Source organism: Acomys minous (genome assembly GCF_964271855.1).
Source record: "Acomys minous genome assembly, chromosome: 8".
Classification (NCBI taxonomy): Eukaryota; Metazoa; Chordata; class Mammalia; order Rodentia; family Muridae; genus Acomys; species Acomys minous.
Window position 1 is genome coordinate 100,976,496 of NC_140489.1, and position 12,928 is coordinate 100,989,423.

The 12,928-nt window shown below is 42.5% G+C and overlaps 1 protein-coding gene across 1 annotated transcript in view; it reads left to right on the plus strand.

The window, feature by feature from the left end:
* The window catches only part of HADHA (hydroxyacyl-CoA dehydrogenase trifunctional multienzyme complex subunit alpha), a 36,958-nt gene that overhangs the window by 8,415 nt on the left and 15,615 nt on the right, over nucleotides 1-12,928 (plus strand). Inside the window, exons 4-7 of the mRNA XM_084792603.1 lie at nucleotides 2,786-2,919; nucleotides 4,064-4,202; nucleotides 6,042-6,161; nucleotides 7,596-7,698. Of these exons, the coding sequence (XP_084648729.1) occupies nucleotides 2,786-2,919; nucleotides 4,064-4,202; nucleotides 6,042-6,161; nucleotides 7,596-7,698 (496 nt within the window). The remainder of the gene's footprint in view (nucleotides 1-2,785; nucleotides 2,920-4,063; nucleotides 4,203-6,041; nucleotides 6,162-7,595; nucleotides 7,699-12,928) is intronic.

Consider the following 12,928-nt stretch of genomic DNA (forward strand, 5'->3'; position numbering starts at 1 on the left):
GCCTGGCCCACAGAGCAAATTCCAGGTCAGTTAGAACTCCACAGTGAGACCTTCTCCCAAAAATAGGAAAAAAAATCCTTCTTGATGTTATTCACCTTCCTTACCAGCACTGGGTAAGCAGAGGCAGTGAATGTTTGTGACTTACAGACCAGCACTGGGTAAGCAGAGGTAGTAGATGTCTGTGACTTACAGACCAGCACTGGGTAAGCAGAGGTAGTAGATGTCTGTGACTTACAGACCAGCACTGGGTAAGCAGAGGCAGGTGGATGTCTGTGACTTACAGACCAGCACTGGGTAAGCAGAGGTAGTAGATGTCTGTGACTTACAGACCAGCACTGGGTAAGCAGAGGCAGGTGGATGTCTGTGACTTACAGACCAGCACTGGGTAAGCAGAGGCTGGTGGGTGTCTGTGACTTACAGACCAGCACTGGGTAAGCAGAGGCAGGTGGATGTCTGTGACTTACAGACCAGCACTGGGTAAGCAGAGGCAGGTGGATGTCTGTGACTTACAGACCAGCACTGGGTAAGCAGAGGCAGGTGGATGTCTGTGACTTACAGACCAGCACTGGGTAAGCAGAGGCAGGTGGATGTCTGTGACTTACAGACCAGCACTGGGTAAGCAGAGGCAGGTGGATGTCTGTGACTTACAGACCAGCACTGGATAAGCAGAGGCAGGTGGGTGTCTGTGACTTACAGACCAGCACTGGGTAAGCAGAGGCTGGTGGGTGTCTGTGACTTACAGACCAGCACTGGGTAAGCAGAGGCAGGTGGATGTCTGTGACTTACAGACCAGCACTGGGTAAGCAGAGGCAGGTGGATGTCTGTGACTTACAGACCAGCACTGGGTAAGCAGAGGCTGGTGGATGTCTGTGACTTACAGACCAGCACTGGATAAGCAGAGGCAGGTGGATGTCTGTGACTTACAGACCAGCACTGGGTAAGCAGAGGCAGGTGGATGTCTGTGACTTACAGACCAGCACTGGATAAGCAGAGGCAGGTGGATGTCTGTGACTTACAGACCAGCACTAGATAAGCAGAGGCAGGTGGATGTCTGTGACTTACAGACCAGCACTGGTTAAGCAGAGGTAGTAGATGTCTGTGACTTACAGACCAGCACTGGGTAAGCAGAGGCAGGTGGATGTCTGTGACTTACAGACCAGCACTGGTTAAGCAGAGGTAGTAGATGTCTGTGACTTACAGACCAGCCCTGGGTAAGCAGAGGCAGGTGGATGTCTGTGACTTACAGACCAGCACTGGGTAAGCAGAGGCTGGTGGGTGTCTGTGACTTACAGACCAGCTAGAGCTACTTAGTGACACCCCGTCTCAGAAACAGATTCCTTCTTTGTTGACTCCAGGTGTCAGGTTAGTATCGAAGGTCACTAAAACTAGCCCTCTGCTGTTATGTAGAGTGACACAGAGTATGCTGCTAATAGGACTGACTCTACCTCATCACCCAGTCAGTTGGCAGGGGTGAGTGTGGACACTTGACTTTGAGCTTCCTGAGGACCCAAGTGACTCATACAGTCCCTGTGCTAGAAATCAGGTTATGTGACCATGGAACCCGGATCCTGGCAAAATCAACAGGGCAGGCAGCAGAACCCCAGCCTTTGCCAAGAATGGTTTATTGTAGGAGTTCATTCTTTCCTCCATCTCCAGTTGGTAGAAAGGTGGCATGCTATTTAAAAAAAAAAAATATCTTGTAGCCAGAGGCCTATATGAAATAGAATGTAAGCCAAGGTTTGTGGCTCACAGCACCTGAGAGGCACAAATAGGAAGAATTCTAGGTCATCCTCTTCTACAGAGTTCAAGGCTAGCCTGGGCTATATAAAACCCTGTAAGAAATAGGAGAACCTAGATGAAGCAATCAACAGCTACCATAATTTAATGATAATAGGAGCCAGTCGCTTCACAAGAGCTAGTCTTTTTTTTTTTTTTAAGATTTATTTATTTATTAAGTATGCAGTGTTTTGCCCACATGTACACCTGCAGGCCGAAAGAGGGCACTAGATCTCATTATAGATGGTTGTGAGCCACCATGTGGTTGCTGGGAATTGAACTCAGGGCCTTAGGAAGAGCAAGCAGTTGAACCATCTCTCCAGCCCCCAGGAGAGCTAGTCTTCATACTGGAAACCAGTGATTCACAGCTCCTAGCTATGAAGGGAAGACCATAGATATATCCCTTGGGCCAGTATATTTGTACACTTACTTGTACTCTGCATAATATATCCAAACCCTAAGGAATATGACTCCGTATTCACTCTTTTAGTCTCATTTTTGTTTGTTTTGCTTTTTTGAGACAGGGAATTTTCTATGTACACTAGGCCAGGCTTCAGTCTTCTTCATCTTGCTCATGAGTACTAGGATTAGAAGTACTCAAGCAAGTACCCTCAAGAAAAAAAAAAAAAGTAAGCACCATCATGCCTCGCCATCAGATTCCCCTTCTGAGACCACAGCACTTTGGTTTGTATTAAGTATGTGATGGCTTTGGGGGTGAGAGTGAAGCTGTGTCCTCCAAATGTCCTCGGGTTTTAAGGCTCCAACTCAGGGTCTTGGGCTAGCATGGCAAGCACACTTACACACCGAGCGTCGCTCCAGCTCCTGAGACCCTAATAGTTAGCTAAAGCTACCTGAACAGACAGCTCTATGGGTTTCAGGGGGGTTGGGTCTGTCTGTGTTTGGTTTTGTTTTCTTTCTTTTCTTCTAACCATATATGTCTGCTGCATAAACAAATTGACAGTGAGAGTGTATATGTGATACTTACTGTTTAAAGCTACTTCTCTTGTAGGTAAACACGTTGAACAAAGAAGTACAGTCAGAGTTCATAGAAGTAATGAATGAAATCTGGGCCAATGACCAAATCAGAAGTGCTGTCCTCATCTCATCAAAGCCCGGCTGCTTTGTTGCAGGTGCTGACATCAAGTAAGTTTATCTTAATTAATTACATGACTTTTTCTTTTTTTAATAATTTATTTACCTTTATTTTATGTGCATTGGTGTTTAGCCTGCATGTATGTCTATGTGAGGATGTCATATCTTAGAGTTACACACAGTTGTGAGCTGCCGTGTAAGTGCTGGGAATTGAACCCTGGTCCTCTGGAAGAGCAGTCAGTGCTCTTAACCACTGAGCAGTCAGCCTCTTAATTATGTATCTTTAAATAATACCTTCTCTAAAATAAGATAGAAGCAAATTCTCCCAAAGTTGCTTTTTGAAGTTATTTTCCAGGGTATAATAAAGCTGATGAAATACAGCTTAAATCATAGATGACTAAATATAGCCTTTGCTTAAGTTAACCAAGAACAAGTGTCTGGTTTTCATCCATCAGACCAGCAAGCATTTAAAAATTTGGTGGAAATCCCAATTGGTATAGCCATTTTAAGGCACAATTTGGCAGTTTTAAGAAAAACTGAAAGTGCAGGGGCTAGGGAGATGGCTCGGTGGGTAAAATAGCTGCTGCTTAGCCAAGCACTTGTGCTTGAATCCCAGCATCCATGTAAAAAGCTGGGCACAATGAGTTTAATGGGTCGCTTTGCCTCAAAAAATAAGAAGTGAAGCAGCCACCTAATGTTGGCCTCCACGTGTGCCTGCATAGGTGAGCAAACGTACAGATACGCGCACACGAGGTGGCGGGCACACATTTGTCCCAGCCGTTTACTCTCATCCATATACTAAAGAAATCTTACTCCTTATTCATAAGAACCTGTGAGGGGAATAGTCAGGCCTATGAAGATAGATAACAAAGCAGCAGCTACAAGTCAGTAGGAAAATGGGTAGGTAAAGACTACAAAATAGCTTAAAGACGTTAACTAGGTCCAGAACATAACCTTAGCACTGTCTGATCTGATAGTGAAAATATTTACCAGGTAGTGTTCTGGTTCAAGCTTTGTGGTCAGTGGTTTGTTATAGAAGCAAAATAAGTTGTGTAACATGTTCCGTTCTATGTTTGAAGACTCGCTGCCAAATATTGATATATGCTAAGGTGAGTATAGAGTGGGGGAAGAGCTATACAAAGCAGGATCCACTGTCATCTGTCCTTCTGTGTTGTCCTTTCTGTCCCTACTTCAGCATGCTAGCATCTTGTACATCTTCCCAAGAAGCAACACGAATATCACAGGAAGGACAGAGAACGTTTGAGAAACTTGAAAAGTCCCCAAAGCCTGTTGTGGCCGCCATCAGTGGCTCCTGCTTGGGAGGAGGACTTGAGGTATGGAAGTATCAAAGGGCAGTGCGGACGGCCCCGCCCACTGTGGGACGTGCCGTGCCGCTGCAAACTTTTAGCCTAGCCAGGAACACTTCCTGAATAGAAGTGCCTTTATTTTCAGCTGTCAAACACCCAAATGGGTTTAATTCTTATTTCGTGAGAAACAGCAAGTGACACAGAACAAGTGAGCCAAGGAGTGCTGCTCCCACTTACAGCTGAGATTTGAATGCACTGTGGAACGTTCTCACATCTGAATACCTGGTTTAGGGCCACAGGGCAGAGGCGCACAAGTGTGACTATATTCATGTTCTTAAGTCTGGCTGAGACTTACAAAGTAATGGCCGGGCAGTGGTGGCGCACGCCTTTAATCTCAGCACTCGAGAGAGGTAGAGGCAGGCGGATTGCTGTGAGTTCGAGGCCAGCCTGGTCTACAAAGTGAGTCCAGGACAGCTAAAGCTACATAGAGAAACCCTGTCTCAAAAAACAAACAAAACAAAAAAAAACAACAAAATAGTGTGTGTGTGAGAGAGAGAGACAGAGACAGTCTCTTGTGAATAGTAAAGATGATAAAATTGAGGAGTTTTATGTCTTCAAAATAAGATTGAAGAGTTTTTGTTTGTTTGCTTGCTTTTTGAGACAGAATCTCACTTTGTAGACCTGGCTGGCCTTGAGTTCAGAGATCCGCCTGCCTCTGCCTCCCAAGTGCTGGGATTAAAGGCATGTGCCACCATGACAGCTAAGAGAAGAAATTCTTACCAGATTGCACTGTGTTTTAAAAGAAGAGAAAAAGAAAATATTTATTTAGCATTTGTCACATGCTGGTCTATATGCTAGATTTTTACATACATTAATGAAGGAAACCTGGGCTTGGTCCCCAAAAATTTTGATTAACAAGAAAATGATTTCAAAAGCATTCCATATATTTTGTAGTTGTACTCAAAAGCAGTGATAAGCACGGCCTGTTAAGAAGCTACAGTAGCCCTGATTGATTGGAAGGAATCATCTCCAAAGGTTATAGACCTGCTTAATTCTTACCTCAGTCTCACGGGTGGCTGGCTCCACCAGCACGGGTCGGTGTTCCTGGCTAAAACTTGAGAGCTAGTTTGTTTGGTTGGTTTTGGTTTTGGTTTTTTAAGACAGGGTTTCTCTGTGTAGTCCCGGCTGCCCGGGACTGCTTTGTGACCAAGCTGGCTTCAAACTTAAAGAGATTCCCCCGGCCTCTGTCTCCCTGACGGCTGGGATTACAGGCATGCGCCACCACGCCCAGCTAAACTTCAGAACTATTGTTAGTTATTACTGCTTTTGCGTTTTGTGACAAGGGTCTTCCTAGGTTGCCCAGGTCTCAAACTCATAGGCTCAGGCAATCCTCCTGTCTTAGACTCTTGTGTAACCAGACTATAAGAGTACACTCCTAGGGCCAGGTGCTGGTGTCGCAGGTGCACGCCTTTAGTCTCAGCACTCAGGAAGCAAAGGCAGGCAGATCTCTGTGAGTTCAAGGCCAGTCTGGTCTACAAAGAGAGTTCCAGAATAGCCAAGGCTACTCTTGAGAAACCCTGTCTTGAAAGATCAAAAAAAGAAAAAAGAATACACTCCTGGCTTGAGTTTTTTTAATTTAATTGCCATCAGAATATTTTTAAGGAGAATGGCACCCTAAAAAAGAGTTGATAAATTATAAAACATAGATAGAAAAGGTAAATTGTAGAGTGGCAAATGCCAGCCCAAGGAATCATGGTTTATTTTGTGGTACATTCCTGCTTTATACATACCTGTAGACCTGCCAACCTAGGTGCCAATGTACACTTATATTTTCTAACATCCTAATTTTCTTTGCTCTGTTTGAAGCTCGCCATTGCATGCCAATATAGAATAGCAACAAAGGACAGAAAAACAGTGTTAGGTGTGCCTGAAGTGTTGCTGGGGATCTTACCAGGAGCCGGAGGTACCCAGAGATTGCCGAAAATGGTGAGTTTTAAGATCCTCCAACACCATGAACTTGGGACTGTTGCACATAAATACCTCTGTTCCATCTTGTACAAAGTACAAAATACACTCATTATAGAATTCAAAAACCAAGCAAGTTAGGAATATAGAAGATCATTGAGAAATTTCTTTTTAAATTCCTGATACTTGTTTTTCAGTCCTACAGAATTATTGATCAGAATCTTTATTATCATCTGATGAAGGGTAAAGATGATAAGCTACTGTCTTGCTTTTCCAGAGCATTAATTTGTTCTGCATCTACACAGTATCTCTTTAGTAGTTTTTCAAAACCGTGGGTCATAGATCATGATAAGTAAGAGACAGAAGTTTCCATCCTCTGATTTGGACCATTTCCTTGCTGTATTCAAAGGACTGAAAAAGACCCAGGCAGCTTTTGAATTTCTATGGAGTGTCATCTCTGGAAGCTGCAGAGAAATGTCCTGTCACAGCAGAGGCCGCGGGCCGCGCACAGCTTCCCGCTCTATAGACTTCTCAGGGAAGAGAGCTCAGCACAGCTACTGTACCACAAGTTCTCAGAAGGGAGAGTGCGAAACGAAGCTTTCATCTCGTTTGCTTGGTTTTGATTTTGGTTTTACAAGTTTTATCCTGTAGTCTATACTGACCTCAGAATCTTGCCTCACCCTCTTGAGAGCTAGAATTACACATACCAAGTTAGAATCAAAATAATACACATTTCTTTATAAAAATTGTCTGGAGGATTTTTTTCTTTTTTAAAGATATATTATGTATACAATGTTCTGCCTGCATGCATGCCTGCACACCAGAAGAGGGCACCAGATCTCATTATAGATGGTTGTGAGCCACCGTATGGTTGCTGGGAATTTAATTCAGGACCCCAAAAGAGCAGCCAGTGCTCTTAACCACTGAGCCATCTCTCCAGCCCTGGAAGATATCTTGACACAAAATGTTTTGTTGAATTTCTTTACTTACTTTGGTAGACATTCTTTCTTTCTTTCTTTCTTTTTTTTTTTTTTTTTTTTTTTTTTTTTTGGTTTTTTTTTTTTGTTTTGTTTTTGGTTGGTTGGTTTTAGCTATTTTGGGTTTTTTGTTTGTTTTTAAGCCAGAGCCTCTCTATGTAGTCCTGACTGTCCTAGAGCTTACTATGTAGCCCAGGCTGGCCTAGAATTCACGGAGATCCTCTTGCCTACTGAGTGTTGTCATTGAAGGCATAGGCCTCCACACTTAGCTGGTTTTGTTGGTTTTGTTTTGGATTTTGTTGTTGTTGTTTTGTTCTGAGTCAGGGTCTTCTCTCAGCTCACACGGGCCTTGAGTCCATGGTTCTCCCGCCTCAGCCTTCCACCATCGGGGATTATAGAGCAAACCATATACTTGATGATCTGTAACTAACTGCCATTCTGTTTTCCCCCTTTATTCTGGCTCTTGCTTACACGCTAGCTGGGTGTGCCTGCTGCATTTGACATGATGCTGACTGGTAAAAACATTCGTGCAGACAAAGCAAAGAAAATGGGACTGGTTGACCAGTTGGTGGAACCTCTGGGTAAGTGTTAACATGGCTCAGAATTGGGTCTTATAGAGTTGCTTATTTTCCGAAGGATTTGATCTCTTGAATATTAGTCAAGATGAAACTCACAACTCTTAAAACAATATTTGAGGAGTGGCATTGTCTTTTTGCTTCCAGGGGTCGGGGGTGAGGTTTGGGCATCCTGGAAACTTGGCTCTGTAGAGCAGATTGCCTTGAACTCAGAACTCAGAGATCCTCTGTCTCCCAAGTGCTGGCATTAAAGGCATGCATCACCAACAACTGGCCAAGAGTGGCATTTTCTAAGAGCTGATACTAAACCATTTTCACCCCCACATTGCTTTCTATTTATTACTGATTTTTTTTTTGATACCAAGAACACAGCAATCAGTTTAGTCCTTAATGTTGTCAGAAATTACATGTATTCCTATCCATGTGTAAGTCTCCTTCAGTCTCTGGTGGGAAGCTTTTTTTAAATGTTTTTATTTTTATTTTTTTTAGAGTATGTGGGATTAAACGAGGCAGCACACTGGGCCAGTACTCTACCACTGAGCTACGTCCCTCCCTTGGTGTTTTAATAAAAACATGCAACAGCCAAGCTCAAAATATTAGCAAATGATGTCTACTTATGTGCTACTTTTTTTAAGGTTTATTTATTATGTATAAAGTGTTCTGCCTGCATGCACACTTGTACGACAGAAGAGGGCACCAGATCACGTTATAGATGGCTGTAAGCCACTATGTGGATGCTGGGAATTGAACTCAGAATCTTTGAAAGAGCAGACAGTGCTCTTAACCTCTGAGCCACCTCTCCAGCCCTATGTGCTACTTTCATGCAGTTTCTGGTGGCAATAGAAACAAACCTCTGATATGCACATTTATTGCCTCCCAGTACTTTTTTTGTTTGTTTGTTTTTGGTTTTTCGAGACAGAGTTTCTCTGTGTAGCCTTGGCTGTCCTAGATTCACTTTGTAGACTAAGGTGGCCTCGAACTCACAGCGATCCGCCTGCCTCTCGAGTGCTGGGATTAAAGGCGTGCGCCACCACACCCAGCTAGTACTTCTTAAATACCAGGAGTGAGCTATTACTTCAGACTCAGTGTGGTGGTTCATGCCTATAACACCAGCATTTAGAACATTAAGACAAATGGACCATGAATTTGAGCCACACTGAGTTACACAGTGTGTCAAGATCCAGGCCAGGGATACATAGTGAGGCCCTGCCTCAGGAACACAAGAGCTACTGAGCTGGCCCAGAGAGCTGAGCCTGTGTGCTAGGACCCACGTGCTAGAAGAGAGAACTGACTCTGACCAGCTATCCTTGGGCTCTGCACTCACAGTGACATGCAGACACCCATGAAATGTAAAAGGTGACAGAAACGGTTGTACATCCAATTTCAAGGTAGTTTTTTTTAAAGATACGTATGTAATTTTCCAGTTTTTGACAAACAGTCTAAAGGGTTTTTTGTTTTGTTCGATTTTTTGGTTTTTCTAACAAGGTTTCCCTGTGTAGCTTTGGTGTCCTGGACTTGCTTTGTAGACCAGGCTGGCCTTGAACTCATAGAGCTCTTCCTGCCTCTGCCTCCCAAGTGCTGAGATTACTGGTATATGACACCATGCCCAGCCAACAGTTTGAGTTTTAACAAATATACATAGTTATGTAAATACTACTATAGTTAATGCATTGCTAATATGTAACTTTTTGTTCCTTCTTTCATTTAGCTTGGTTTTGAAATGTATTGTTGTTATTGTACTTATCTATAATTTGCTCCTTCCTTCTAAAAAATATATATTTATTTATTTATTTATATGATACATATGTATGTCTATGCATGTACCTCAGTATGCATGTCAGAGGACAACATGTAAAAATTGCTTCTCTTCCTCCATCTTGTTGGTTCTGGGGACTGAACTCAAATCATCAGGCTTGGTGACACTGCCTTTACCTGCTGAGCCGTCTCCCTTCCCCAGGGTGATCCTTCCTATTGAGTGCTGTTTTATTACATATATGCCATAGTTTGTTTATCCAGTCACCAAATGGTGATATTTCAAGTTGTTTCTAATTTGAGACTGTTTTGACTAGAGCTGCTATGCGCATTGCTGCACAAGCCTTTATGTGGCCGAAGTTTTCCTTCTGTTGGGTGAACACTGAAGAATGGGCTGATAGCCGTGTGCCATGTGTGTGTTCATCTTCTAAGAGACCATCCACCTGTCACCCAGAGAAGTTACCAGTTTTCGTTCCACCAGCAGCAGTCCTCTCATTTCCAGCCATGTCACATGGCGTTAGTCTTAGATTTGGGTATCTTTCATGTTAATTTGCTTCCTATATATTTTCTTGGATAAAATGTCTCTTCAAATCATTTTGTTTGAGTTCTCACTCTTTTGGGATACAAGTCTTCCTGTCAGTTATGTGACTAACAGGTATTTCCTCCTGCTCAGTGAATTCCGTTTCTCTCTCTGAGGTTAAATAGTTTTAATTTTATGAAGTCCAGTATATCAAGTTGCTCATTATTATTGTAATTATCATCATTAGTTTGTGTACACATATACACACATGTGCATCCATGCCATGGTATACATGTGGAGATCAAAGGACAAATCTGTGGAGTTCATTCTCTCCTTCAACTTTTACATGGTTTCTGGGGGTCAAATTCAGGTCATCAGGCTTGTGTGGGCCACATCTCTGTCTGCACCTCGAAGGTTGGTTGGTTTGTTTGTTTGTTTGTTTGTTTTGGTGTTTTGGGGATTTTATGGATCATGCATTTAATTTGGTATCTAGGAATTCCTTTCTGATTTAAAAAGCACAAAGATTTTCTCCTGTGCTTTCTTCTGAAAGCATTCTGGTTCTCTCTTTCTCTCTCTCTCTCTCCTCTCTCTCTCTCTCTCTCTCTCTCTCTCTCTCTCTTTTAAGACAGGGTTTCTCTGTGTAACCTTGGCTGTCATGGACTTGTTTCATAAACCAGGCTGTCCTCAAACTCACAGAGATCTGCCTGGCTCTGTCTCCCTGAGTGCTGTGATTACAGGCCTCTGAGTTCGAGGCCAGCCTGGTCTACATAGTAAGTTCCAGGACAGCCAGGACTACACAGAGAAACCCTGTCTCGAAAAAATGAAAAACAAAAACAAAAGAAAGGAGGAAAATTATTGTAGCTGAGCATGGTGGTGTATGCCATAATCCCATCATAGGTAGGTAGATCTGAGTTCAGGGCCACTCTGGTCTACATAGCAACTTCCAGGACAGCCAGAACTACTTAGAGAGACCCTGGCTCAATAAAAAGAAAGAACGAAAATTATTCTTTCTCCAGTGACCTACAGTGTCACCTTGATCAAAAGTCAACTATATATTCTATTTCTAGTTATCTAGTCTTTTGTTGAACCAACAAAAGGTGGTCTTGTTTTGTTTTGTTTTTGTTTTTTGTTTTTCAAGACAGGGTTTCTCTGTGTAGCCTTGGCTGTTCTGGACTTGCTTTGTAGACCAGGCTGGCCTCAAACTCACAGCGATCCGCCTGCCTCTGCCTCCCGAGTGCTGGGATTAAAGGTGTGTGCCACCACGCCCGGTCACAATGTGGTCTTAACTGTTGATTTATCAGATATTATATTGCTCCAACTATGGTCTTTTCATTCAAGATGGTTTTTCTATAGTAGTTGCTTTCTATTTGAATATAGATTCTATAATCAACATGATCATACCCACAAAGATTATAGGTAGAAAAATGCTTGCTAGAATTTTGATTGGAATAGCATTGAATTGGAATACCAATTTTTTCAAATTGGAGACAATACCTTTTTTGTATATATGTATAATGTACATGAGTGCTCTATCTGCCAGCCAGAAAAGGACATGAGATCCCAGTACAGATGGTTGTGAGCCACCATATGGCTGCTGGGAATTGAACTCAGGACCTCTGGAGGAGCAGCCAGTGCTCTTAACCACTGAGCCATCTCTCCAGCCCCAGGAGATAACATCTTTAAGACATCCAGCCATCAGAATCATATCTCTCAACTGAAGTGCTTAATTTCACAGCAGTGTTTTATGCCTCTCTCTGCCCACTTCAGTCTATTCCTAGATATTGCATAGTTTTAGGCCAGTATGCTTCATTTTGCATTAAATAGTTGTTTATAGAAATGTAATTGATTTGGGGGCATGGACCTATGTCTTATGACTTTAATAAGCTCATGTGTTAAGCCTTCAAGCATTTTCTGTGCATTCTTAAGGCTTGGCTTCTTCCTTCACTGTTTGAATGCCCTTTGTCTCTGGACTTTTGCCGTGGCTGAGACCTCTGTACAGTGTTGCATGGAAATGGTGGGAGCAGACAGAAGTTCATTCCCAGTCTCAGAGGGGAGGGCTTTATCATGGAGTGCACGGGTAGCTGTGGGTGTCCCCAATGCCCGCTATCAAGCTGAAAGGATGCCCTGTTTCTCAGTTTGCTAAGAACAGCTGTTAATTTTATCAAATACCTTCTTGGTTTGTTTGTTTGTTTGTTTGTTTGTTTCGGTTTTTTGAGACAGGGTTTCTCTGTGTAGCCTTGGCTGTCCTGGACTCGCTTTGTAGACCAGGCTGGCCTCGAACTCACTTTTATTAAGGTAATTGTATGATTTGTTTTCTTTTTTAGTGTCAGTCCCACTGGATTTTTTTTTTTCTATTGAGCCAGCCTTTTCTCCTGAAACAAACTCTACTTAGATATAACACATTATCCTTTTTACAAATTGTTAGCTTGAAGATTATCTATAAATGATATTTATGCCTGGCAAAGAGAATTAATGGTTTCATGGATAATTATGTTTTCTTGCAGTATTTGCATAGTGTTACTGTCAGGCAGTGCTGGCCTCATAAAATAAGTTATAAAGTATTCCTTTCTCTTGTTTTCTGGAAACTTTTGTGTAGAATTGATATTTCTTCTTACTTAAGTACCTAATAGAATTAACTATAAAGTCATATATGGAGCTGAAGGGTTGTTTTGGGTTTGGTTTGGTTTTCGATCTGACTAAGATGGTTTTAGGGTTTATTTTAGTTTTGTTTGTTTTATTGTTTTGTTTTTTGAGGCAAGGTTTCTCTGTGTAGCCTTGTTTGTCCTGGACTCCCTTTGTACACCAAGCTGGTCTCAAACTCCAGCAATCCGTCTGCCTCTGCCTCCCAAGTGCTGGGATTGAAGGTGTGCGCCACCACACCCAGCTAGTTATGTTTGGTTTTGTTTTTTAAGATTTTTGTTTGTTTGTTTTATTTTTTAAGACAGTTTCTCTGTGTAGCCTTGG